This window comes from Impatiens glandulifera, chromosome 9 (genome assembly GCF_907164915.1).
Source record: "Impatiens glandulifera chromosome 9, dImpGla2.1, whole genome shotgun sequence".
In the NCBI taxonomy this organism is placed as follows: Eukaryota; Viridiplantae; Streptophyta; class Magnoliopsida; order Ericales; family Balsaminaceae; genus Impatiens; species Impatiens glandulifera.
This window is the reverse complement of record NC_061870.1, coordinates 20,305,743-20,332,525: the sequence shown is the minus strand read 5'-3', so window position 1 is coordinate 20,332,525 and position 26,783 is coordinate 20,305,743. Positions and strand designations below refer to the sequence as shown.

Here is a 26,783-nt window from a genome sequence, read left to right as displayed (position 1 = left end):
ATAAGAATTATATATGTTATAGAAGTTGCTATATATATAATGTAAAGTCAACCATGGTTTCATGTCAATAAAACTACTTCATATATATTTTTAAGTTGTAATGCAGTTTTATTGAAGTTTTTCCTTGAAAATCCTATAAATTTTGTCTTAGGCCTAAATAAACACAATCATATCCTCAATTCAACCTTAAAATCTAGTTAAAGTGATTGTATACCAAACGTAACATTTTCCTTATGCAGAAATCATGATACACAAAATAGGGAAGCTTTCAATTATGGCCGAAGAAGGGACCTCAAGGGTGTTAGTAGGGTCGTTGACCCAGTTCACTTAGTTCGTCCATATTCTGAGTGCATAGCGAAGTTTTTCCTCTTGAATAATTATCTTCGTTTTGATTGATTGATTTAATTATATCATAATTTAGTGTGTTTTATGTTGCTATACATCTTGATTATTTTTAATTTTTCCGAGTTTCACAGTAATATCGTCTAACTAAAAGGAGTTACTCTTTCTATAAAAAATTACCATTTTGCATAAGTTTTTGATAAATATAAATAACCCGGCACAGGACTCGAAGATGAGTCGATCGACCTGTCTTCTATAAGTTTTCGAGAAAAAAAATTACGATTTGTTCCTTTCACTTAGCTGTTTAATATCGTTAACATAAATACAAGTCTTCAAATATTCGATAAAGGTGATGTGATTATTATGGACCTTTTCAGTGTTTAAATTTGGACTTATGGTCAATATTTAGTTGGAATTGTTTTGAATATTAATTGTAATATATTATTTATGGAGGTGAATAATGAAATAAAATATTAAGTGTTCAAATTGGTCATATTGTTTAGCAGTTAGGACATTGGACTCTAAATCTAGTAACCCCAGTTCAAATTGGTCATATTGTTTTCATAGGCCCCCACCTTTATAAGGCTCCTATTTTTTAATATTTAATAGTATTATATTATTAATCTTATTTTTTTTCCCTTTTTTCTCCTTTAATATTAAATATATATTATACAATATATATAACTTTTTATCTCCTTTTAATCTCTTATTTTCGTATTATAATATATTAACCATTTATATCTTATTTTATATTATTAAAATTAATTTTTAATTTTATTTTAGGGGCTCCAAAATTTAAATTTGTCTTGGGCCCCAAATTCTCAGGGCTGACACCTAATAACCATGATCCCCGATTGGACTTTACTTTCTTATTAAAACACAAGAATTATAAGTAGCTTACATACAAGTTGCTATATGTGTCATGTAAAATCATTGATGATTTAATGTCAATAAAACTACTTCATATAAAGTTATTCCATTTTTAAGTGTAATGCGGTTTTAGTGAAGCTTTTTCTTAAAAGAAATTAACATTTTAACTATAAAATTATCTTAGGCTTACATAAACCTTAGTTTAGCCTAAATTCAATCTTCAAATCTAGTTAATATGATCGTATAAAAAGTATAACATTTTCCTTGTACGAAATTATGATACACGAAAAAGGAAAGTTTTCAATTACGCTCGAAGAAGAGACACTATGGGTGTTAGTAGGGTCGTTGACCCCAGTTTACTTCATTCGCTTGAAGTTTTTCTTTTTGACTAATTATATTTGTTTTGATTGATTTTTTCAAATAATTTGTTTTGTGTTTTGTGGTAATTCTAATCTTAAATTTTTTCGTAGTATACACGAATTTCATACTAATATTTTTTAATTAAAATAAAATAATTTTTCAAACATAAACTCTACCTTTTTGCATAATTTTGTGAGATATAAATCATTCGAAACAAGACTCGAAAAAGAGTCAATCAATGAATCTATAAGTATGCGAGAAACAAAATTGCAATTTGTCAAATTCACTTAATGGTTTAACATCATTAGCATAAATGTAAGTCTTTCTCAAATCTTCATTTATTCAAACTAAATGAGTGTTTCATCATGATTATTGTCGTTGTAAAATCAAGACAATGTGGTCAATATTTGGTTAGAATTGCTTAGGTAAATAATATATTAATGATTAAATAAAATAGTAAGTAACTAAAATGGTCCTATGGTCTAGCGGTTAGGACATTGGACTCTGAATCCAGTAACCCGAGTTCAATTCTCGGTAGGACCTAATATTTTTATCTTGGTATATTCGCTCATTTTAAGAGTGTGTATTTATGTATATTTTTAGAAAGTTAATGTGTATAAATGTTTTTTGGAATTTTGTTTATATTTAATAGTGATAAAGCCAGTTAAATGGCGGAGATCGAAGATTTTAGACAAGAAGTAAAACGAGAGTAGAGAGTGAGAAACGATATTGAGTTAAAGGATTGAGCAATGGCAGCGAGAGAAAACTCGACGACGACGGATACTTTGCGAAGCGATATTGAGAGTAAATGGATACTTGGATCGGATTGAGAGTAGAGAGTGAGAATCGATATTGAGAGTAAATGGATACTTAAGTCGGATTGTGGGTTGACCCGTCCATAAACTTAAAACGGTTAAAAATGAAATTAAAAATGCTATATTATGTTTCAAACTTGCAACCTAACAAAACAATTACAACTCATTAATAAAGTATTATTGGAATGTGGTTTGCCGATGGATAATGGCGGAGATCGAAGATTTTAGACAAGAGGTAAAACGAGAGTAGAGAGTGAGAAGCGATATTGAGTTAAATGATTGAGCAATGGCAGCGAGAGAAAACTCGACGACGACGGATACTTTGCGAAGCGATATTGAGAGTAAATGGATACTTGGATCGGATTGAGAGTAGAGAGTGAGAATCGATATTGAGAGTAAATGGATACTTAAGTCGGATTGTGGGTTGACCCGTCCATAAACTTAAAACGGTTAAAAATGAAATTAAAAATGCTATATTATGTTTCAAACTTGCAACCTAACAAAACAATTACAACTCATTAATAAAGTATTATTGGAATGTGGTTTGTCGATGGATAATAGGCCGATAGCAATTGAAAGTGGTTAAAAAAATATGAATAAAATATTTGATTACCAAAGTGTGAGGTTACGATGTTAAATATTAAAAAATATGAATTAAATATTTGATTGATCAAAGTGAAAGTGTAAGGTCACGATATTAGATGTTCATTCGGAAAAAATATGTGATGAGATATGTGAGAAAATAATTTGTTTGACCGAAGTGAATAAAATGTGTAATGAGAGCGTTCTATTTTTTATTTTAATATATTATTCGTGATTTATTAAAAATTTTAAACATTAAATACATATTATTATTATTTTTATCTGTGTGTTTCGCACGAGACCGTAATTTTTTTTCACGGTTTTTTATATCATTATCCGTGCAAATGCACGAGCTACATACTAGTTAAAAAAAGTTACTCTTTAAATTTTTTTTATCATTTTGCATAATTTGTGATAGATATAAATAACCCGACACAAAACAGGAGATGAGCAAATCAACCTGTCTTCTATAAGTTTTCGAGAAATAAAATTACATTTTGTTCCTTTCACTTGGTTGTTTAACATTTTTATTTGTTAACATAAATACAAGTAGGGATGGCAACAGGTACCCTACCTGACGGGTAGTTAAGTACCCATCCCCGAACCTGATTTTTATTTTACTACCCGATCCCGACCACGACTCCGAACCGAACCCAACGGGTATCTCTACTTCTATTTTGATCCCCGATTTGTCGGGTACTCGATCTCCGACGGGTACCCCATTACCCGATTAAAGATTATAAAATTGAAAAAAAAAACACAACTTTAATAAATAATCTTAAAATCAGTAATATAGAAATGTTAAAAATACAAATAAAAACATTACTTACCTACATACTTATTTTTGTAAATTTTGAAAAAGATAAATTAGAGTGGAGAAAAATTAGAATGAAAAAAAAAATTAGAGATTGAACATTAAGGAAATGAGAGAGAATAATATTTTGTTATTAAAATAAAAGTTGAAGATTAATAAAGAAATATTTTTTTGGGGAATATAAGAAATTTAAAGTTGGAGTGTAGTTTATTTATGACGATTTGATTTGGGTAAGATGAAATTAAATGATATATTTATGATATAATTGTAACGGTGAAATATTTGAAAAGTCACACATTAAACTTTAATAAAAAAATAATAATTTAAATATTAATATAATCGGGTATCGGGTATCGGATTTGGGTTTCGTACACTCTCCATCCTCGACCCCCTACCCGACCGGATTTACAAAAATCTTCTTCAATCTATCAAATCATCCGAGCTAAGCATTTCTTTTCGTTGAATCACTCAATTTCAATGCTTCGTTATTTTTTTTTTCTAGCAAAATGGTTGAATAAGCTAGTTCTTATAGGATGTTATTAGTTCACGTGATAACTCCGTGGATTTAGTTCAGAGGTAGGCTTAATATGACTTGAAATCAACTGATAACTTCGTGGATTTAGGTTAAAATGGTATGTGATGATGTTGTTAATAAGTTTACTTTTCTGAAATTTGTATGGATCCATCATGGAAAACTCTCTATAGCTTGATGTTTGAAGATATCTCTGTGCTTGGTTAATCTGCTAATTCTTAGTGGGTGCTTAAATTTTTAATGATTCAGGTTGTTGAAAGTCATATCCAGCTACTTAACAGGTTTGGAGAGAGAGAGCTTCTTGGGAAGTTTGAATTAGTTTTGGTTATTGAATATCTCAATGTATCCTACTCCAAATATCCAAAAAACAGTGCAATACATATGTTATATACTGAAATTGGCATAGTTTCTTGCATCAATCTGACTGGCTTGAAATGATATAATCTAATGTCCCTATTAGTCCCTATTAGGAGGAATTCATGCCAAGCACAACAATTATATTCCACTCAAACTTTGACTTGATATAACTCTTATACATGTTAATATCATCATAGAACCAATAGTAGCTTAATCGTTGCTTTTAAATAGACTAAAGAAATTACTATATCAAAGGCTTATATGCCATTTGTTTGACTAATTCACCATTAAAAGCTAGAAACTACCGGATCAAGTTAGAAAATGAGATGCTAATAGGAAGTTTAACATACTTTCACCATTTAGATGCTCTATTCATTTTTGCTGCATCTGCTACTCAATCTCAGTTGTATCGTAATATGTTAGTGGAAGCCTTGCTGTATGTTAGTCGTAACTGAATATTACCAATTCCTAGAGATGTTTGATGGTATATCATTGAGACCAGCTTGTTCAGGAGTGTTTGATGCACAAGTTTATGCATTGTCAGTCGTCCTGCAGTCCCTGTAAGTAAATAATTTTTACTTACCTATGGTTTTCCTTGAAAATTCAAATGTATGATTCTCTTATACCTTTGTTGATTAGAAAAACATGTTTCTTACATTTGAATGTATTGTAGCAGATAGTAAGGATTCTGAATTCATATGCCTGTCTTCCAAAAAGTCCTACTTTAGATTTAAGAATAAAGAGCAAATTTGCTTCTGAACTTTTTGAATGGGGTAATTTCCCTTTAACTTCTTAAAGGGAAAGATTGCTTACACACTTATTGTTTTTGTTTCTCGATACGTTTTACAAATACATAAACATCTGAAATCTAAATTTAGTTAGATTCATGTTCACAATTTATTTCTACTTATGCATATAGAAACGGATCCAAATAAAGAAACAAAATCAAAAAGTGTTTCCAAATGGGGTACTCTTTAAATTACAGCAAATTATATCTACATCCTGCTCTTAATGTTTCTATCAAAAGTAAAAAATTACATCAGTGTTTATTTTCAACAAATTGTTTTCTTTCTTAAAACCCATTTTTCAATGAAAATATTGCAGACAGGATAACTGACAGTTGCTAAAGAAAAACAATTATGGGTAATTAAGCCTATTTTCATTAATTTCTCTTGGCCTTTCAACCTTGTTTGATGTAGGATTTGTTTGAAATAAATACCAAGGTAAAAGTGGATTGTTTGGGGATTATTTAGCTTAAATAACTAATATATTTTGGTTGATGATTTGATTGATGATGGGATAATGAGTTATTTGGATATATGTTTGGTCATGATTATGGGTCAGTAGATCTCCTGCATGCAGTTAAAGAATTGTTTTATTTTATTTTTTCTGCAGCCAGGTTAGTTTACATGAGAATGAATTGAGTATCTTCAAGTTTCTACATACTGTTATTAGTTTGTACAGAAGTTCCTCAGACGATGCAATGAGAGAACAATATCGCAACCTTCTGAGTGAAACTGTAGTTATCATCTCAATGATTACAAATCTATATTCATCTAATGGAATATAAGACTTGATTATGTAGTTAAAGAAGCTCTTCATCTCCATGCCAGCAGAATCAGATACCAGGCTCTACGAATGCAAGCCCAGTCTAGCTGCTTTCATGGCTTGTACTGGTCACGTCGATTTATCCGAAAACGTAAACTGCGTAGAGATGTCAGCTCTATCAGAATTGTATCACATGTTACTAACTAATAGAGTGACTGGGCATTCACACATTTGGCAATTGTATGCGTTGGATACTTTGCAGCATGAACTTTGTGCAATCAGTTGTGGAGAATCATGCCTGAAGATGCTGCACTTTCATTTGATTTGGAGTCCGGAAAGGAGGTGAATGAAGAGAAATTCATGTCGGAGTTGAAAGCAATGCTTGAGAAGGAAAGAGCTGTTGCGGAATTTCAGCCAGTTCTGTGCAGCTTTGTATGGTTGCAAAGGAGGGGATGTTGCTTAAAATGATAGCGAAAAAGAATTATAATCCTGTCATTACGGATTTAAGATATGAAAAGATGGAGATCGATCATAGCGAAGAACAGTGTAAAAAGAGGAGGAAGCTTCCTGATGGAATTAGGCATGGGATGGAGCTGTTGCGGAATGGGTTGAAAGTTAAAGGGGATGGTATCTCTATGTTGGAGCAAAATGTCGAATTTCATGACAAGTTCCTCGCTCATGTTTCTCGATTAGATGATGCAATTGGGCAGTTAGCAGGTCAGTCTAGTAATAGTAATGGATGAACTATCTGTTTTATGCTCTCCAATAATGAACGTTTATCATTTGAGCATTTCTCTAAAAATGCTCTGTTTTATGTCAATTTATCTCTTATTTCCAAAGGTAGGTTTGTAAATTTAGGGTTCATCTTCATCCTATAACTTGGAAGATAGGTAGAGTTGTCAACCAGATGGCATGAAAACAAAAGCTTATGGGATTCGAAAATTTGACCCACTATACAGTAGACAAGATACATATAATATTTACCTTATTCTGTACTGTTTTTGGTCTTTGTTTTGAAAAGTTTGGCTGTGATAAAATAGGTAGAGTTAAATTCAGATCCATTGAGTATTCACATCTAGCGTTTGTAGTCCAACGGTTAGGATAATTGCCTTCCAAGCAATAGACCCGGGTTCGACTCCCGGCAGACGCATTACCTTTTTGTGTCGAATTGATCTAGAAGAAGGGATAGTTGCAGCGGGAGCAGTGACGCCAGCGTAAGAGGAAGAGCCTTGGGCTGCTATGAGAGCAGAGAGGAATGCTCTGTTGAGGGGATAAAATGTTGATGATATTTACAGTTAAAGCTAATATCTTATGGAAGCTATTATCAATGACTAGAACAAAGGAATAGATTCTGCAAACTCCTGATATTGATTGACAAACAGCTTAGAAGGAACAAAGCCATAATTCTTGAAGTAGTATTTAATGAGATTTTGTTTATTATTGTTTATCAGAAAAGAAAAATCTGATGACAAGAATATGATTTCCCTCAAAGCTGCATTTTTCCTTGACAAATTGGTAAATATAAGATTGTATTTGGTTACAGATGCAACATACCATTTTCTTTTCCCCTTTAACTTCAAATGTGTATCTGCATGCTGATATAACATTAATTGTTTCTACAAAGTCAATTAAACTTCACTTGGTGTGGTAAGTCTTTCTTATTTAATAACTCACAACTCATAATCCTCCTGAAAGTGATCTTGCTTGGTGTGCCTTTGCAGAATATGATATATGCTCTTGCTTAAACACTCTCCAGTTTTTGCACAAGAAGAAAGAAGCCCTGAATGTGGTATCACTCTCTTCTTCATCTTCTATGTAGTGTATAGTTCCTTAAGTAGATCTTCTAAATGAAGCCAGGAAGATATCTGTCCTCCTTGGACCACCATCACATTGGCATTAAAATATAGTACTTTTCATTATGGTAGGTTAGAAAAATTTAGAATAAGAATTTGATATGGAACCTGTTTGATAAAATTTTGTTGTCTGGAAATGTAAATCTTATCCTTTAAGAATTTTGAAGATCTTCTAGGATTGGATTTTAGAGCCTTGAGTAAATATGTAAATCCATGAAATTTTGTTTTCTAGTAACATATGATGAACTTTTCATATCAAAGAGGTATATTGTCGTCTCAAGTAGCATTAGACATGCATTCCTTGCAACATATCTAATTGGAGAATATACTGAAAAACTGACTAGTAATTGGAGAATATATCTAATTGTGCTTATTAGAAGTCATTTTTAACTCATGATATGATTATGTTGAGTATGTTGGAATATTAAATATTATATATTCTTACCATTATAGAATTAGATTGATATCATATATAATATAATTATGAAAAGTTGGGTTCTGACTAATGTAAAATTCGGTGCTTCCATGATCATGAACTTGTAATTTGTTTTTTGTTTTTAGCTGGAGATAAGTTCATAAGTGTTGGCAGAAACAACACATTAAGAAGTGTTTTTAATATCTGGAAAGAGGTGAATAAAGTCTTGTTAGGTTCTTACTGGCTTCTACTTCTTAGTGTTTACTTTATGCTTGTTTACTCCTATTATCAATTTCAGATTTTCCAGAAGAGAAAATCCGAGGGAGAAAGAAAGAGTGGTTATGGTACTCAATCTGATGGTTTTGAATATCTGCAACTTTTGATCTGTAACCGGTAAATTCAGAATCTGGAGCTCTCAGTCGAGGTTCGGGATCCTCGGTCTGAGTACCGAAGTCCCTTGGTCAGGGTGTTAAGGACTCTCGGTCCTTGGCTGGAATTTACCAGTTTAGGTGTATAAATCTATTGGTCCTAGGTTAGACTAGGGCTAAGTTTCTCGGTCGAGGTGTATATACATCTTGGTCTGGGGCTAGCTCTAGGCTAAGTCTCTCTGTCTTGGCTCGAGAGCTCTCGGTCCCAAGCTTAGGATTCTCGGTCCCAAGGCTAGACCTCTGAGTCCTATGTCTCGGAAGTCTCGATCCCACACTCATACATCCCAGTCCTAGGTTTGGAATTCTCGATCTCGGACTTAGACCTCTTGGTCCTAGATCGGACCTCTCGGTCCAAGTTGAAAATCTTCGGCCAGACCTCTCGGTCCTAGCTCAAGAACATCGGTCGGACCTCTCGGTCATATTTGAAATTCTTGGTCATAGGTCTCGGTCGGACCTCTCGGTCCTCAAGAACAGAAAATGAAGGTTTGGTAATTTTTATTTTTGAGTTTGGATTCTTTTATCCAAGGGTTTGGATAGCTTCACAAAGCTACCAAGAACATGTTGATCATCATCTCAAGGTATCAAACAACTTGGATGATGATCAATTTGTTCAAAATAGTTTGTGATAAAAAAATGGATTTTTAATTTTAAAACTATTTTGAAGTGTAAGGAGTTATTCAATAGTTTTCTTATACTACATATACTTGATTGGTACCAAAACAAAAATATTAGTTGTTCGTTTTGACCAAAATTAAAAACTCAAAAATTTCATTTATTTTGAAAATTTGCATTTGATCAAACATTATCCCAAATAGTTGCCCAACATATTTACAATCATGTTGAGAAGTTTTCTAAGGTGTGATTCAACAGATTTAACTGAAGAACAACAAACTCGATTTTTGGATTTTGAAAAATTTAAATTTGAGGTTTTTATTTAGATTGGTTGATCGATTCTATCTTGTCCAGATAATTTCTAAATGATCATAGGATCAATATTCAATCATAAAACAACATGAACAACAAGAACAACAAGCATAGTGGGATTCGAAATTTTGACCCACTATCTAGAAGACAAGATACATATAATATTGGGAATAATGATAAATTTAAGACTGTGGTTGGAGCGATTTTTTAAATTTAGGACTCTCCTAATATTTTATCATTTATAGAACTCACCTTTCCTTGTTTAATTATATTTAAAACTGCCACTAACATCGTTAACTATTTAACATTAATTTGATTTTTTATTTATTTCTTTATTATTATTTAACCTAAATATTTTATTTCTTTCTTTTCTTCATAAGACTGGCGTATGCCGCGGCAACCAACAGGCGACCGCGACCGACCTTCTTCTTCATTAGCGTCTTCATCAACTGTTTGCTTTCTTGTTTCCTCATTGACGGGTCTTCTCCATCATTTGTTCTTCTTACATCTTATAGGTATTTTCTTCTTTGTCCATGTATTTTAGGGTTTCATTATTCTGCAAAATGAATGAGATCCCAAAATGAATCTATTTGTATTTATAGTCCGACCCAAACCAAGTTCATTGATAACAAAATCAACTTGCTCCATTTTCTCGTTATTTGTTAATTTCCCAGGAAGGCGAAACAAGGCTGCGTAGGTTAATGTTTCTAGAACTGTAAGATGGGGATAGAGAACATTGTCCTGCGAAACGAATCCGATCTTCCGTTTCATTGATCCGGTGAAAGGGCGTTCGTTGTAGGTAATAGTACCGGAGATTTTTCCGGCGATGTAACGGCCGGAAAGTGTAGTGAGGAGTGTGGTTTTTCCACTGCCGGATGGGCTTGCATAGCCATGAGTTCGCCTGGTTTGACCATTCCTGTGACCCCGTTGAGTACGGTCTTGGTGGATTTCGGTGAAGAAGAGAGGTTAATTGTGTAGGCCACATCTTGAAAGTATAGAGAAATTGTAAATTAGTTTTGAAAATGTATGAATTAGAGAAATAGTAAAGTAAAGATTGTACATTTAGGGTGATTGGGCGAAGGAATGCTTTTAGAATTGGATGTTCTAAATTGAAATTGGTTGTTTTTGGTAAAGGGGATATTGGGTTTGCATGGATGAAGTAAGTTCCATTGTCGGTAGGATGGTTGTTGGGTTGGATGGGTGATGATATTGTTTAATAGGATAATTAATGTTAAATAATAATAAAGAAAGAAATAAAAGATTTAGGTTAAATAATAATAAAGAAATAAATAAAAAATCAAATTAAGTGTCAGTTTTAAATATAATTAAACAAGGAAAGGAGAGTTATATAAATAATAAAATATTATGAGAGTCCTAAATTTGAAAAATCGCTCCAACCATAGTCTTAAATTTATAACTATTCCCTATAATATTTACCTTATTCTATATTGTTTTTGGTCTTTGTTTTTAAAAGTTTGGATGTGATAAAATAAGTAGAGTTAAATTCATATCCAATAAGTATTCACATCTAGCGTTTGTAGTCCAACGGTTAGGATAATTGCCTTCCAAGCAATAGACCCGGGTTTGACTCCCGGCAGACGCATTACCTTTTTGTGTTCTTTGTGGGTAAATAAATAGGTAAATTAATGTTCATCTCTATTTAAAAGTCAATGTTTAGTACTATTTTTCCTTGTTACAAAACTATTTTTATAGTTCTTTCAAGTTATGACTTAGAAACAAGTACAACTAAGAAGAACAAAATGACTTTATAGATAAATCACAAAGAAAAATGTAGAAAATTGAGCTCTTGAGAGTAAATAGTGATAATATTATTTAGATATGGTTTTTTGGTTTAAATGAGAAATTCATATATTTAAAAACATTGAGTGTAATAAAAGAAAGGAATGACAACAAAACAACATGTTGAGTGTAAATAAATTGCACTAATTCCTAATAAAGCACTCAATCATGCACGAGGCACATAACATTAATTCATTTGTTGAATCGTGTGTCCATTCCTTCATTGACACATTGTTACGGATTAACCTATTGAAGAAAATTTTGCTAAAGAGGCCAAATAAAGCAGTCAATGACATTCCGGAGCCTCGTCCATTTACCCCAAAATGAGGACAACACACCCCTCCATTCGAGACCAAGGAAGATTTAACGATGCCCCATGAAACCGTTCTTTCCATTCATGAGCCCGTGGAAGATCTAACAATGCCTAAGCCTCTTTCTGTTGAAATTCCTGATCATCTTCCTAAATCAAATCTGACGAAGAAGAGAACTCCACACCCAAAGAGAAAACATCCCACACTCCCCACGAGGTTGAGATCTCCATTTATAACAGAAAGGCCAAAGGCCAAAGCAAATGCCAATAGGCTTGTCGCTCTAGACCAGAATTTGAATGAGCCCCTATACTCAAACAATCACTAGAGCATAACTCGGAGGATGTTGCAGGCAATGCAACAAGATAAGTGGCTTTATAACAACATCATTAACGCATGGGCGATATAATTGAACAAGACTGCACAAAATCCCTTGTCCTCTTCCAACAAACGTCAGATCTTCTTCTCAGCATTACACAATTTAAGTTATATACTCCCTCTTACAACATAATGCCATATCTTTGTTGTACTTATGGTTTCTAACATATTGTTCATGTTCTACAGTCCATCATAGACTGTGAAGACTCCATATATAACGATTCACTCAACGATGAAATCAAGATATTCGACATTACCCTTCAAGATATTGATCAAACAGACCTTATAAGTGTGATTATATATATTACATTTCATGTGTCTAAAACTAAATTGACATTTATTTATGTGCAAATCTTTTTACCTTTGTGTTTAAGTGATCATTTTTACTTAGTAGTTTTCAACAAGAACAAGCACGAAGTCGAAATAATTGACAATAAGAAACTCCACAAGGGTATTACCTATGATGACAAGCATGAGTGGCTTCCGGAAATATTGTAGAAGTTTATTAATTTTTTGCACTCCATGAATTCTCTGCTGATTTGCTCTACACCTACAAAATAAAGTTGTTATCCATGTCATGACAAGATAATACAAACTATATTGATTGTGAAGTGCATCTCATGTGTCATATGAAGACCTATTTTGGCGAATAAAGTAATTGGGAGTGTGGAATAACCTTAAAAAAATTGAAGAAAAAACTGAATTGGATGAGGAGACATTACATTTCCCGACTACTTCACTCAAAACCAATAATCTCAGAAATCATTGTTTTGTAACTCTTTATTAATTATACTTGAATATCATCACATTGTGTATAAACTTGTATTGTTATGTTTTATTAATCTCAAATGTTATGTCTAATGAACTTAAGTATAATGACTGATACACTGAAGTTTAATGTCCGATACACTAAAGAGTAATGTCCGTTACACTGAAGTGTAACGTCATTTAAACTGAAGTGTAATGCCTGATGAACTCAACTAAATTGTAATTTCTTTTCAAATTAAATATTAACGTTTTTTAAAACTCAACTAAATTGTGTTTTAAACTTTAATTTAAATTCATATATATTAAAGTATATTGTCCGATACACTAAAGAGTAATGTCCGTTACACTGAAGTGTGACGTCATTTAAACTGAAGTGTAATGCCTGATGAACTCAACTAAATTGTAATTTCTTTTCAAACTAAATATTAACGTTTTTTAAAACTCAACTAAATTGTGTTTTAAACTTTAATTTAAATTCTTATATATTGAAGTATAATGTTTGATACACTAAAGTGTAACATCCGATATACTGAAGTGTAACGTCATTTAAACTGAAGTGTAATGTCTGATGAACTAAACTAAATTGTAATTTCTTTTCAAACTAAACATTAACGTTTTTTAAAAATAAACTAAATTGTGTTTTAAAATGTAATTTAAATTCTTATATACTAAAATGTAATTTCTTATTTACTCAATTGTAATGTGTCTCATGAATTCAAGTGTAATGTCTAATACACTGAAATGTAATGTCCGATATACTGAAGTATAATATTTGATACACTGAAGTGTAACGTCATTTAAACTGAGGTGTAATGTCTGATGAGCTTAACTAAAATTAACTAAATTGTAATTTCTTTTTAATCTAAACATTAACATTTTTTAAAACTCAATTAAATTGTGTTTTAAATTGTAATTTAAATTCTTATATACTGAAATTTAAATTTTAGTTATAATGACATTACAATTGAGTTCATCAGAAATGACAGTTGAGTTTATATGACGTTACACTTCAATGTATAAGACATTATATTTGAGTGTATCAAACATTACACTTGAGTGTATCAGATATTACACTTCAATTTATAAGAATTTATATTTCAGTTTTAAAAACACATTACAGTTCGGTGTTTAAATGACATTTCAGTATAGTTCAAATGACATTACATTTTTAGTTTATCAGACATTACACTTCAATTTTAAAAATAATATTATAGTTTAGACATTATAGTTCACTTTAAAAAAACATTATAGTTCACTTTAAAAAGAATATTACAATTCATACATTAAAGTTTAGTTTAAAAAGAACAATACAATTCATACATACACTACAATTTAGTTTAAAAATAGAAATAATACATGTTTCTTCGCGGTAGTCGTCTTGTTCGCATTGGTCTTCACGGTGGTCTTCTTCGCGCTCGTCGTCTTCGCAATAGTCGTCCTGTATGTTGTCGTCTACTTTGATTTGTGTTTCTCAATAAAGAGAAATCTAAAGCTCGATCTTTTAAGCTCTTTTCGATAGAAGACTATGATTTGATCATAGTCTACCTATGATTTGATCAAAACTAAAGAAAAGCGCGTGCGTGCTGACTTTTTTATTTATTTATTATTTTTTTCACGTGCCTTTCTTTTCCAAACTGTCATGCCACATGGAGCTAAGGAGTTGATGCTCTAACGTTGCTATCTTTATCATCACTATTTTAATAGTTATATTATTTATTTTGCCTATTTATTTATTTTTGTATATTTTGGTGTTTAAAAATAATTAATTTGGGATAACATAGATATAACATTTATCTCAAATTATTTATTTTAATTTTTTTAATCATTACAATTATTTTGGAATAAAAGGAATATAACATTTGTCTCAAATTATTATTATTATTATTTTGTCTTTATTTTAAATAATTTGAATTTAATTAATACAATAATTATTCTAATTAATTATTTAATCATGATTTGACCTTTATTTTATTTATCGTAAATTTATTTATTTAAAATAATTATTTTAAAATTTATAAATTAGGTAGATAAAATTTTATTGTTAACAACTTAAGATGCTATGAACCCACTTAATATTAAAAAAAAACATATATAAGAAATTGAATTTAAAAGATTTTTATTATATTTAATTGTATAAAAAATTAGTTAAAGTTTACTTTGTTAAATTACATGTTTGAATTTATTTATTTTTAGTTCTTTTACGTATATTGACTAAGTATAATTTTAATTGCCGCATAGAATATTTGGTAGATATTTTTCTGACACTGTTTTATTATTTCGTTGAGTTTATTCTATTTTACGAATCATCAGTAATGTAACTTTTAATAAATTGTTTCTATTGAAAATTTTATTATTTATAAAATTTGATATCTAAATAATTAATGATTTATTTTGATTTTGTATTATTATTTTTTAATTAATATATATATTTTTTTTAATTAAGTTTAATGAGAAATAATTGATGGAAAAAAAAATGCAATGAGGTGGGAAATGATCATTATAGCAAATTCTGTAACAAAGGATTTAGCTGCCATCTTCCTTATTAGATAACTATGAACCAGTCATCATGGTTCTATTGAAAATTGGCACCAAGAAAAGACATGCCGGAAAAAGGAAAGCAACATCATTAACACCTTTCGCTAGCTTCTTATATTGCTAATGGATCCCTGTAACATTTCCACAAGAAACTTAAAGAAGATTTGGTTAATAACGAAGATAGTCTCCTGTTCTTCATACAAAAACATACACCAGAGTGGAGGAGCTTGGAATCCCAAATTCTCTACTATTTCAACTCCTCTTCTCAACCAATCCATTAATGTCTGTATCCAAAGAGGTAACTTGAAGGATGCCCGGGAATTCTTTGATCAATATCCATTATCCCGTAATGTCGTCTCATGGAATTCAATGATCTCTGGATATTTTAAACATGGCCAAATAAAACCTGCACAACAACTGTTCGATGAAATGCCTATGAGAGACATCGTCTCCTATAATGCCATCTTATCAGGCATGCACATGTCAAAAGACCCACATCAAGTCTACCTTTATTTCTTAAACATGGCAAGAGCTGGTCATAAGCCGAATGAGTTCACATTTTCTATCGTGATTACTTCTCTTTTGCGCACTTCATTCAATCCATTGCTCCTCACCCAGCTTCACGGTCTTGCACTTCGTTGTTCACTAAACTCCAGCGTTTTTGTGGGTTCAGCTTTGATTAGAGCCTATTGTGATATTGACAATCTCAAATGCTTACGGAAAGTATTTGATGATATTGCAGAAAAAGATGTCTCATCTTGGAACGCTATTTTGTTGAGCTATATGGATATGGGATTAACTAGTGAAGCCGAGAGAGCATTCGATGTGATGCCTGAAACTAATATTATTTCATGGACAACCTTAATCAATGGGTATATAAACAACAAGAATCTCAATAGAGCTCGATATATTTTCCAAAAAGCTAGCGAGAAAAACGTTGTTATGTGGACATCAATGATAAATGGATACACTCAGAATTCCATGTTTGTAGAAGCTCTAGAGCTGTTCGTATCAATGTTGAATTTACAAACTCGTCCAAACTGTTTCACCTTTTCAACTGTACTGAACGCTTGTTCCGGCTCTTCTGCATTCCTCACGGGCAAGCAAGTTCATTCCCTCGTTTTGAAATATGGTTTTGATTCCGACGTGGTTTCCTCAACCGCACTTCTCAATATGTATGGAAATTGTGGGGACATTGAAGCTGCAACCACCGTTTTCGAGTGCATCACACAGAAGAACTTGACAACATGGAATTCAATTATTGGGTATTTATATTAATTTATACAAAATATAGGAATTATCTTCTCTTATGGATTACAAGATTTTGAAATCTAAACTGAGTAATATAAATATATCAAATCTAATGTTTTCTTAATTATATGATATTTCAACAGGTGCTACTCAAGGCATGGTGAAGGAGTGATGGCTTTGGAAACATTTTACAGGTTGACGAGGACTACTCGTTTCAAGCCTGATCGAATAACATTTGTAAACGTGTTATCGGCATGTGGACGTGCAGGGCTAGTTGAGGAAGGAGAATGGTTGTTTGATTGCATGAGAAATCATTATTATGGTGTTGAAGTAGAAATGGAGCATTATGCTTGCATGGTGGATTTATATGGGAGAGCTGGTTTTCTAAATAAGGCAGTGAAATTGATGGAAGGAATGACAATGGAGCCCGATGTGGTGGTGTGGGGTGCGTTACTTGCAGGGTGTTGTTGGCATTCTTGTTCGGAGCTTGGCGAGTTTGCAGCTCGAGGTCTTTACAAACTCAAGGAAGACCACCCAGCTATTTATTCATCTTTGTCAAAAATACATGGTGATAATTGTGAATGGATCACGGTTGCAGATATAAAGAGTTTGGTCAAAAGAAAGCAGATAGAAAAGCAAAAGGCTGGTAGTTGGATTGATTCTTGAAATACAACCTTAGAAATCTTATTTGAATTTTTTAGTGAAATTTTAATGAAGATGCACACTTATTTGGAAACATTTTTGTATCTAGATGAGAAAGATTCAATAAAATTGTGGATAGCTTGGAAATCTCTATGGGTCAAATGTTTCTAGTTCTCACTGCTTTCACTGGGAGGAGGAAATCTATCATTGGCACTTTTATTTTGGATATACATGGATTTGAGTTGAAATGAGTTGGGATAAACCATGTTTTTAAATGGGATATCTTCTGAATCCTTACTTGGATGCCAAATTCGGTTGAAAGAGTATTTTTAGATGAAGACATTATCGACTACAACATCGGGGTTGAGTTGCGTCCTTGCGGTTGAATATTTTGAATCATCTATAGTGAAAGGTATGCATTCGAAATTATATAAAAATCTTCATTGATGTTTTAAGAAATCAGGAAGATAGTACAACCAATTGCCTTTCCAAACAATTATGATAATTTTCCTCTATCAAAGGGTCTAATAACAATTTGATCGAACTTTTTATGCATAAGGGTCTGGTAACAATTTGATCAAACTTTCTTTTATGCATTTTAATGTATATTTCATATTTATATTTACCATTCTAAATAGGAGTTTCCATTATCTTATCATGAGGGTAGCTTAAATGGTAATATAATAACAACTTAATTGAACCCACTAGAATACTAGAATGAATTGTAAAAATCATTCTCAGTCCATTTCAATGATATTTTTGAAGCTACGAATTCAAAGGTTACTAGTTGTAAGTCTACAAATCAAAAGTTTCTTAAAATGAAAGATTTGACTAGGATGGTCAAAGCTTCCTATGTTACATTTCTCTCTAACTCAGAAAACAGGACGAGGACTGAAATGCTAAGTTCAACTCGAGTTTGTTTGAAAACAGTTTTGTCGAATACATTTATTTTAATAAAGGGTAAACTTTTCATTAATGAGAAAATTGTTATGAATACGAGAAGCATTAGTTTTGTCGAATACATATTTAACTCTTTAGAAGTAGTCACCTAATTTACTCTTTAAAAAATCATTTTCAGAAATTAATTTTGATATTCGGTGTTTGATTACGTGGCATCGGCGCTATGACCCACACACCCATCTAAAAGCATGGTCTCTCCTCCGAAACAATTGACCTTTTAAAAGTGAAAAATTATTACACTTTATTTCAAAAGTTCAAACCTAAGCATATACCTAAATCAAGTAGCATAAGTCTAAAGGAGCCCAATCTATTTCTAAACACATTATTCATGACATTTAGACAAGACTAAAAATTCAAAATTCCAGTAATACATATTTTGAGAGGACAAAAATAAAGTACAAATTTATAATTGTCCAAAATTTTGAAGGTTAGCACGACAGTGTTGAATAAATTATAAGAATTACTTGAGTATTTTTTTCAAAAAAATTTGAGTTATAGAATTCAAATTATTTATTCTTAAAGTTTGAAAAGATTAAAAAAATATTTTAAAAAATCTTAGAAATTGTAGAATTATTTATTTAAATTTGAAAGTTGTATTTTAAACCATTTTATGTTTTTATAAAGAAAAAATCGAATATATTTTTTTTCTTCTCCTAGATAAAATTATGAATATTGAGCTATGTCACTCTCTTTTTATCCATTTAAGTTTAGAGAGAGATATGAGCAATAAAGTTATAACGGAAAGTAAGGTCACTAATTCCACGTGACCTACAACATGTACATGAGAGGATTTTTTTTTTTGCTAAATTCAATTTCCGCTCATTGTCCTCAAATTATTTCTCTCTCTCTCAACTCTTTCCAGTGAAAATTATTACTAAACTCCAAATCCTAGATTTATTCATTTTATTTATAAAAAACACAATTTTTTTGCCGAAATTGTATGCTTTTTAGTTTCAGTTATACAAAACATTTATTTTTATTTTTATTTTGTATATATAATCAAGTTCTTCAGTTCGGTTTAACGAACCCCAAACCATTTTTATGTTCAGGAACCCATCAAAGACAACGTCGCAGAAAGAAATCCAAAAGATGAAGTAATGAACAAATCGTCCGTTGAACCCAAAATGTATTATTACTTCTGTTATTCTGCATTTCACATGAAGAAAGAGTCTACATAGCCAAAATGTCCCGAACATGGTTATGTTCGGGATGTTCAGAACATTTTGAAAGGAAAAGTGACAAAATCCCTCCGAAGCCTATAGGCTATGGACTTCACGACATCTTTTTTTCATAGGATAATTGTTGAAGTAGATTGTAAAGACCTATTAACTAGGTCCTAATCAAAATTATGTTGTGATTAAATTTTGGTCTGTTTGGGGAGGGAGCGAAAAGAGCTGCACACCCTTGATCATCATTTGTAGTTGTTGTGGTCAGTAGTGACAAATTTGTTATTGAGGGCCGATGATTCTTTTTATATACTCTAAAAAATATAGCTAAATGAACTACACTTAACATATACAAAAGTGCTGAAAATTTAAGTTTTATTTAACACAAAAATGTCCTAAACATTGTCATGTTTTAATGTACCCAATTTCCACTCAAACTCATTTTTAACTTGTAATTACCAAAAAAAAAAAAAACCTAACTTGCTTAAAATATAACAATATCAGTAGGTCTATTATAATGTGTATTCCTGACAGCAGTTGTATATTTTAGTTTCAGACTAACTAGATAGAATGTATGTTTTGAATAAGAGTTCTAGCAAACTTAAGAAAGAAAACTTGATGGAAGATGAACTAGGTGTACAACACTTGAAGGAAAGATCTGAATTTGGGAAAAAAATAAATTTGTAACATGTGACTAAGTGTAGTTTTCAAACGTTTTATAAATGAGTCAGGATACATATCTAGAAATAAAAAATGTTTCCAAATGATGCATTCAAGTTCCCAAGGATGATCATGTTCGGGAACTTATCTTTTTTAGTATTTTCGACAGACTTGAATGCAGTTGCATAAAATCTCATTCTAAAAAAAAATAAAATAAACGAAAACATATAGTTAGTGCAATTTTTTTTTGGGAATTAAAGGAGAACTAGCATGACACCCTACGACCATGATCCCTCACTTAAATTCAAAGTGCTTCTAAATAAAATCGAGCCTGTGACATTTTGGTCTCTTGATGGTTAATACAATGTTATGGTTAGTCAAATAATGAACATGACCATTGAAGTCTTACCATTTCGAACTTATAAACTGAAAAAGAGACGTAAAAGAAAGAAGAAATTGCAGAAGTTGTGGAAGGAGGAAGAAGTTGCCGAATGAGGAAGGAATCGTCGAAGTCGCGGAAAGAAAAACGCCAAAATCGCCGAAGAAGAAACTGACGGGAATAAAAGTAAAAATGAAATACGAAGAGGCAGATAAAAAAAACAAAATTGTCATGATATAATAGAATAGGTGACATTGCTTTGTTATAACTTTATTGTTCAAATTATTTTATTAAGTTTAATAATTGATAATGTCTGTAGATTTTTACTTTTAAAAGAAACTAAATGTGATAAAAAAAAATTATATTTTATTTAAATATTTTATATCCCACTTAAATAATTGGAAAATATGATAATAAAAAATCTGAAACAATTTATGTGATAAATATTCTTTTATGAAATTTACTTAATTTTTTTTATATTTAATAATATAATTTTATAATTTCAATTGATCAATACTTAATGTTCCATGTTTTAACTTTTTATAACTTTTATTATTTACCTTCATAATTTTAATTGAATAATAGTTTTTGTTTGCTTAGATTTTTTTTTTTTTTTTTGTCAATTTGAATAAATATTACAATGTTATATATATATATAATATTTTTTTAATTCTTAAATAAATATGAAATATTCACCAAAGTCATGAATAAATTTAGAATTTAAATTATGATTTTGAAAAGATTTAATAAATTAATAAATTAATTTAAATTTATTAAAAATAAATAAATAAAATAAGACAGTGAAGCTGGGGAAATTTGACGAAACGACCTTGCAAACCGGGTTATTTGACCTGGTGGAATTTTGATAATTTAATTGCGCTCGTGGTGATTTTATTTTTTTTGGACGATTTTGCCCTCGTCGCGAAACGCTAAGTCACTTAGCGTTTCGCGAAGTGACGATATGTGAAATGTCCAGATTGCCCTTACTATTTAATATAAGCGCCGTACTTTTTTTTCATTTCTTTTCTTCTCCTTCTCTCTCTTCCCGCTCTTCTCCTCCTTCTCTCTAAACTCCGGCGGCGGCGACGAACTCGGGGGAGATCTCGGCGGCGAAGTTCATTCGAAATCCACTATGAGCTCGACGACGTGCACGAGCACTGTTCCAATAGGTACGTCTATTTGAAGCATGTTTTATTGATGTTCGGTTTCTGAGATTGGTTAGGGTTTACTTCCCGTTTCGCTAAGTGCCTGGCGATTCGCGAAGGACTTCCCGTTTCGCTAAGTGCCTTACGATTCGCGAAGCCCTTCCCGTTTCGCTAAGTGCCTTACGATTCGCGAAGGACTTCCCGCTTCGCTAAGTGCCTTTCGATTCGCGAAGTATTAATTATACGTCTCTAAATCAAATCATGTTTTTTATATTGCAGCTGAAGTTTTCGTTTTCTATAATGGAGAGTGGAAACTTGATGCTGATGGAATACTGTATTTTGATGCATCTTCAATCAAAACATTTGATCTACCCCAAAGTACTCGTTATGCTGAATTACTTGATATACTCTACGATAGACTTAATCTCCAGTTATCAGCATACGATTTAGTGCTCCAAGTGAAGTATGATATTCCGAATATCAGAAATCCAAAACCTGTTTTTATTGATAATGATGGGGATTTGAACACATATCTATCACGCTTGATTTTGGGTCGAACAGTGTCACCATTGTGTGTATCTGTAGTGGAGAAGTCAGCGTTTACTAAAGAAAAGATACCACTACTTACATACCCAACTCAAGAAAGTATACTACCACCACAACTTACTCAGAAATTTGTTCCACCTGTTGTACCCTTGGAATTCTTTGTTGAAAGTCAAAATGAAGCCGGAGAAACCTCTTTGCCTCACATCCCACTTACTCAGGACTTGCATGTTAATAGTGGTGAGAAAGCATCAATACCTATACAACCAAGTGCAAGAAGATCATCATTGGGTACACCAACTAGTGCAAAAAAGGCATCAAATAATGGTACACCAACAAGTGCAAGAAGATCATCAATGGGTACACCATCTAGTGCAAGACGATCTTCAATGGGTACACCATCGACAGACCCGACAGACACATCACCGCCAGACCCCACATTTGCGATGGCATTAACTAGTGAAACCGTATTGGAAGTCGGTTCGTTGTTTGAAAATAAAAAAGAACTTCAACTTGCTCTATATAAATATGCGATGGCCAATCATTTTGAATTCAAAGTGGAGAAGTCAAGGAAAAATCTTTGGGAACTCAAATGTTTGGATGAGACATGCAAGTGGAGCTTGCGGGCTGTGAAAGGTAAGTTTTCTGAGATGTTTGAGATCCGGACATTTGAGCATCAACACTCATGCTCCACTTTGTCGAGGCCCAAGAAAAAAATGCAAACACCAGCATGGGTTATTGGGCAGTGCGTGAAGAGCAAGTACATGGACCATCATCATAACCACTTGCCTAAGAAAATAATTGAAGACATGCAGACAACTTATGGGATATTTTTGACTTATAATAAGGCATGGAGGGCAAGGGAAAATGCTTTAATAGCGGTGCGAGGAACGGTAGAGGATTCTTATGGAATACTGCCATCATACCTTTACATGTTGGAGAAGTGTAATCCTGGTACCATAACCGACATACAGACAGACGAGCTCGGTCACTTCAAGTATATGTTCATGTCCCTAGGCCTCTCAATTAGGGGTTTCAAATCCTTTTGCCGTCCTGTATTATGTGTTGATGCTAGTTTTCTTAAGCACAAGGTGGGTGGTCAATTATTGGTGGCTATTGCATTGGATGCGAATGAGCAACTATATCCTGTCGCATTCGGCGTTGTTGATTCAGAGAATAATAACTCCTGGACTTATTTCATGCAAAAACTGAGAGACGCAATTGGATTAGTTGATGATCTCGTCTTCGTATCCGACAGACACCCAAGCATCGCTAATGCCTTGTGCGCTGTTTTCCCAGAAGCAGACCACGGCGCGTGCACATATCACATAAAGATGAATATTGTGGCCAAATTTAAAAGTGATAAGTGTCATGCGGAGTTTGATTCGGCTTCAAGGGCATACACTGTCCAAGAATTTAATCGGTGGTTTGAGAAAATCAAGGTTAAAGATCACAGGATTGCTGCCTATTTGGAAGAAATTGGGTTCCCAAGATGGAGTAGAGCATTTTTTCCCGGTAAGCGATACAATCAACTGACAAGCAATTATGCTGAGAGTTTCAATAGTCAGAGCAGGGAAGCCAGAAAGTATCCCATTTCAGAAATGGCTGAGTATTTAAGATTCACAATACAACAATGGTTTAACGATAGAAGAGAAAGAGCGTCTAATCACGAAGAAGTTTTATCTCCAAATTATGAGAAGGTGTTACGTGAGGGATTCGAGAAGGCCAGATTCTATACAGTCCAATCGCTTAACCGATTCGAGTTTTATGTGCATGACAATCAGTCCCATTTCAAAGTCAATTTGAAAGACATGAACTGCACTTGTAGAGTATTCGAAGTTTCGGGTCTTCCTTGTACGCATGCAATGGCTGCTGCCCGTAGTCGGAATTTGGTTTCTTATGACTTCTGTTCAAGGTATTAATATCTAGCTCACGTGTTCATTCTGTTTAACCAATTAATAATTCGTTATATTTTCCCTACACACAGGTATTACACAACTGAGTGTTGGATAAATTCATATGCCGAGACATGTTATCCTCCCGGTGATGAAGAAAATTGGGATGTTCCCGAAAATATCAAGCAACGTTCATGTCTTAAACCAAATGTGAAGGTTAAGAAAGGCAGGCCACAAACAAAGCGTAGGTCATCCCAGGGTGAGGTCCGTAAGATCCCGAGACGATGCAGCTCATGTGATGGGCTTGGACATAATAGGGCAACATGCAAAGCAGTGATGCCTGCACCATCTACTGCACGAGCTTCATCATCTAAGCAGCATGACTCATCATCTAAGCAGCATGACTCATCATCTCAACAATATGAACCTTTAGCTTGATAGATACTATGTTGTAATATATGTTTTTAATTGAACTATGGTACTGGTATGTTGTTAATTAATTGAGGTTTAATGCTTGTTTAAAATATTGTCAATTGGCATTATATAATCCAATCTCAATTGAGAAATGAATTAAGGTTGCTAAAGAAACAGATGGAAAATATAATCAATCTGATGGGGGAGGGCACTTAGCGAATCGGGAGACACGTAGCGAATCGGGAGACACGTAGCGAAACGGGAGGGACTTTGCGAAACGGGAGGGACTTTGCGAAACGAAGAGTACTTTGCGAAACGGGAGGGACTTTGCGAAACGAAGAGTACTTTGCGAATTTACAATACATCAATTTACACAAAATAATTTACAATACATAATCCAACTTCCAACATATTCATCAAGGTTTACAATACATCAAAATAAGTTATCCAATTTACAAATAATAATGTTTAAGGTTCCATAATCTGATGGAATAACCGGACCGCCATCTTCTGCCTAAAAAATCCCATATTTTCTGAGGTCACATTATGCACGGGTTGATTAGCGGTCAAGTGTTCCATGTACATTAGCGTGAAGACCCCACAGTCCCCGCTCTCTGTTGCCCGCGGGACTTCTCCAACCTTAGGAGCAGCGGTTTTCACTTTGGGGTGTGGAAACCGTTTGTATGTCATTGGTTGGAGGGGGCCTTCGAAGTTGAAATTAGGATACCTTACCCTCTCACCGGGAGTGATTGTTTTGGCGAATATACATGGAATCATGTCGCAGAAGGGTTTCAAATAAGGATCCAGATTCTTATAAAGATAGGCGTCACAGTCGTACACGTCAATGCGGTACTTTTGAAGACGTGCTACACATAAAATCCAGTGTTTCTGGTTAATGTTCACTGGCATGTAGACGTCGTCAATTGTAGACCACTCTGGCATATATCTATGTGGTGCGCCCATATAATAGTCTTTGAATTCGTCGACTGGAAATTTGGCAGGATCCTTAATAAAATCCCTGTGCAGTCGCCTGATTCTATCCGACAATACGCAATCCCCAATTGCCGCAAGTGTATTTTTATATGTTTTGGGATAGCAGGAAATCCTTTTCCGCAGAAGATGGCAGAATGCATCGATTTCCTGCACAATGGGAGCATACAACATACATTGAGTACATATCAAACAACATTGACTAAGTAAGTACTTTGCGAAACGAAGAGCACTTTGCGAAACGAAGATTACTTTGCGAAACGAAGATTACTTTGCGAAACGAAGAGTACTTTGCGAAACGAAGAGTAATTTGCGAAACGAAGATTAATGAATTGATTTGAACGACTTACCTCGTCTTCAATCCATGTAAGCCTTGTTACAACTCTAACCAACACTTCCTTCTTTGCTTGAACCGTATGTAAATCCGTTGTCGAATTATCGGTTTTTGGATCATCCAACCACGCCTTTACTTTATGAAGTAGCTCATCATCAAATTTTTGAAGGTGATTCACTTTCATAGGATCCTTTGTCTTGGGCATTTTTGACAAGGAAGGGTTGGTGTACGAGTCATCTTTTTTCGGCTTCCTCACTCTCCTCCCATAATTTCCTTTAGGAGGAGTATTGTATAACTGGAAATCGTCATTGTCATCATTGTCATCATTTGCCTTCACATCCCCCACAGTCTTCTCATCCTTCACCTTCACTTTCAAATCCTTCAGTTTCAGATCAACCTCCACATCATCCACCCTAGCCACACCGTCCTCCAATTTAGCCTCAACCTCTATCTTTACGTCCTCCACCTTCGCATCCTCCACCTTCTCATCATCATCTACCTTCTCATCGTTGTCTTTTCTTTCATCCTCCACCTTCTCTTCATCATCGACCTTCTCATCGTTCTCCACCTTATCCTCATCCATCTTTTCATCATCATCCACCTTCTCATCGGTCTCCACCTTCTGTGCGTCCTCCACCTTCTCATCGTTCTCCACCTTATCCTCATCCATCTTTTCATCATCATCCACCTTCTCATCGGTCTCCACCTTCTGTGCGTCCTCCACCTTCTCAACGTCCTCTTGTTTTTCATCCTCCACCTTCTCATTGTCCTCCAT

At 33.2% G+C, this 26,783-nt stretch overlaps 3 protein-coding genes and 3 non-coding genes across 12 annotated transcripts in view; 5 read left to right on the top strand and 1 right to left on the bottom strand.

Annotated features, from left to right (window-relative positions):
- Positions 1-10,910, top strand: part of LOC124913828 — a 44,009-nt gene extending 33,099 nt beyond the window's left edge. Inside the window, exons 1-7 of one of the 7 annotated variants that reach the window (XM_047454251.1) lie at positions 4,222-5,232; positions 6,068-6,071; positions 6,258-6,937; positions 7,942-8,009; positions 8,787-8,881; positions 10,221-10,355; positions 10,515-10,910. In XM_047454251.1, coding sequence (XP_047310207.1) covers positions 6,655-6,937; positions 7,942-8,009; positions 8,787-8,881; positions 10,221-10,355; positions 10,515-10,542 — 609 coding nt within the window. In that variant the 5' untranslated portion in view covers positions 4,222-5,232; positions 6,068-6,071; positions 6,258-6,654 and the 3' untranslated portion in view covers positions 10,543-10,910. Of the gene's footprint in view, positions 1-4,221; positions 6,938-7,941; positions 8,010-8,634; positions 8,703-8,786; positions 9,218-10,220; positions 10,356-10,514 lie in introns of those variants that run through there. The other 6 variants (XM_047454253.1, XM_047454252.1, XM_047454248.1 and 3 more) reach the window with 6 other exon arrangements.
- TRNAQ-CUG lies at positions 2,044-2,115 on the top strand. The gene has a single exon. It is a non-coding gene; the product is annotated as a tRNA-Gln (tRNA).
- TRNAG-UCC lies at positions 7,299-7,370 on the top strand. Its single transcript has one exon. It is a non-coding gene; the product is annotated as a tRNA-Gly (tRNA).
- A 461-nt stretch (positions 10,911-11,371) lies between the features above and the next one.
- TRNAG-UCC lies at positions 11,372-11,443 on the top strand. Its single transcript has one exon. It is a non-coding gene; the product is annotated as a tRNA-Gly (tRNA).
- A 4,171-nt stretch (positions 11,444-15,614) lies between these two features.
- Positions 15,615-18,058, top strand: LOC124915193 (pentatricopeptide repeat-containing protein At1g09410, mitochondrial-like). The gene is made up of 2 exons (XM_047455866.1): positions 15,615-16,894; positions 17,024-18,058. The coding sequence occupies exons 1-2, from the start codon at positions 15,753-15,755 to the stop codon at positions 17,544-17,546; spliced, it is 1,665 nt and encodes a 554-aa protein (XP_047311822.1). The 5' UTR covers positions 15,615-15,752; the 3' UTR covers positions 17,547-18,058.
- Positions 18,059-25,152: 7,094 nt separating this feature from the next.
- On the bottom strand, positions 25,153-26,783 carry LOC124915966. Its single transcript, XM_047456707.1, has 3 exons — positions 26,697-26,783; positions 26,025-26,540; positions 25,153-25,824 (listed from the first exon to the last, which is right to left on the bottom strand). The coding sequence occupies exons 1-3, from the start codon at positions 26,781-26,783 to the stop codon at positions 25,153-25,155; spliced, it is 1,275 nt and encodes a 424-aa protein (XP_047312663.1).

What these genes read in the sequence shown, in the direction of transcription:
- LOC124915966 (XM_047456707.1), bottom strand. Translation starts at nt 26,783, where the DNA reads ATGGAGGACAATGAGAAGGTGGAGGATGAAAAACAAGAGGACGTTGAG. An exon ending in AGGTGGAGACCGATGAGAAG is followed by an intron (nt 26,541 to 26,696) that starts GTGGATGATGAT and finishes GATGAAGAGAAG; the next exon opens with GTGGAGGATGAAAGAAAAGA. An exon ending in TTACATGGATTGAAGACGAG is followed by an intron (nt 25,825 to 26,024) that starts GTAAGTCGTTCA and finishes CCCATTGTGCAG; the next exon opens with GAAATCGATGCATTCTGCCA.
- LOC124915193 (XM_047455866.1), top strand. Translation starts at nt 15,753, where the DNA reads ATGGATCCCTGTAACATTTCCACAAGAAACTTAAAGAAGATTTGGTTA. An exon ending in ACATGGAATTCAATTATTGG is followed by an intron (nt 16,895 to 17,023) that starts GTATTTATATTA and finishes ATATTTCAACAG; the next exon opens with GTGCTACTCAAGGCATGGTG.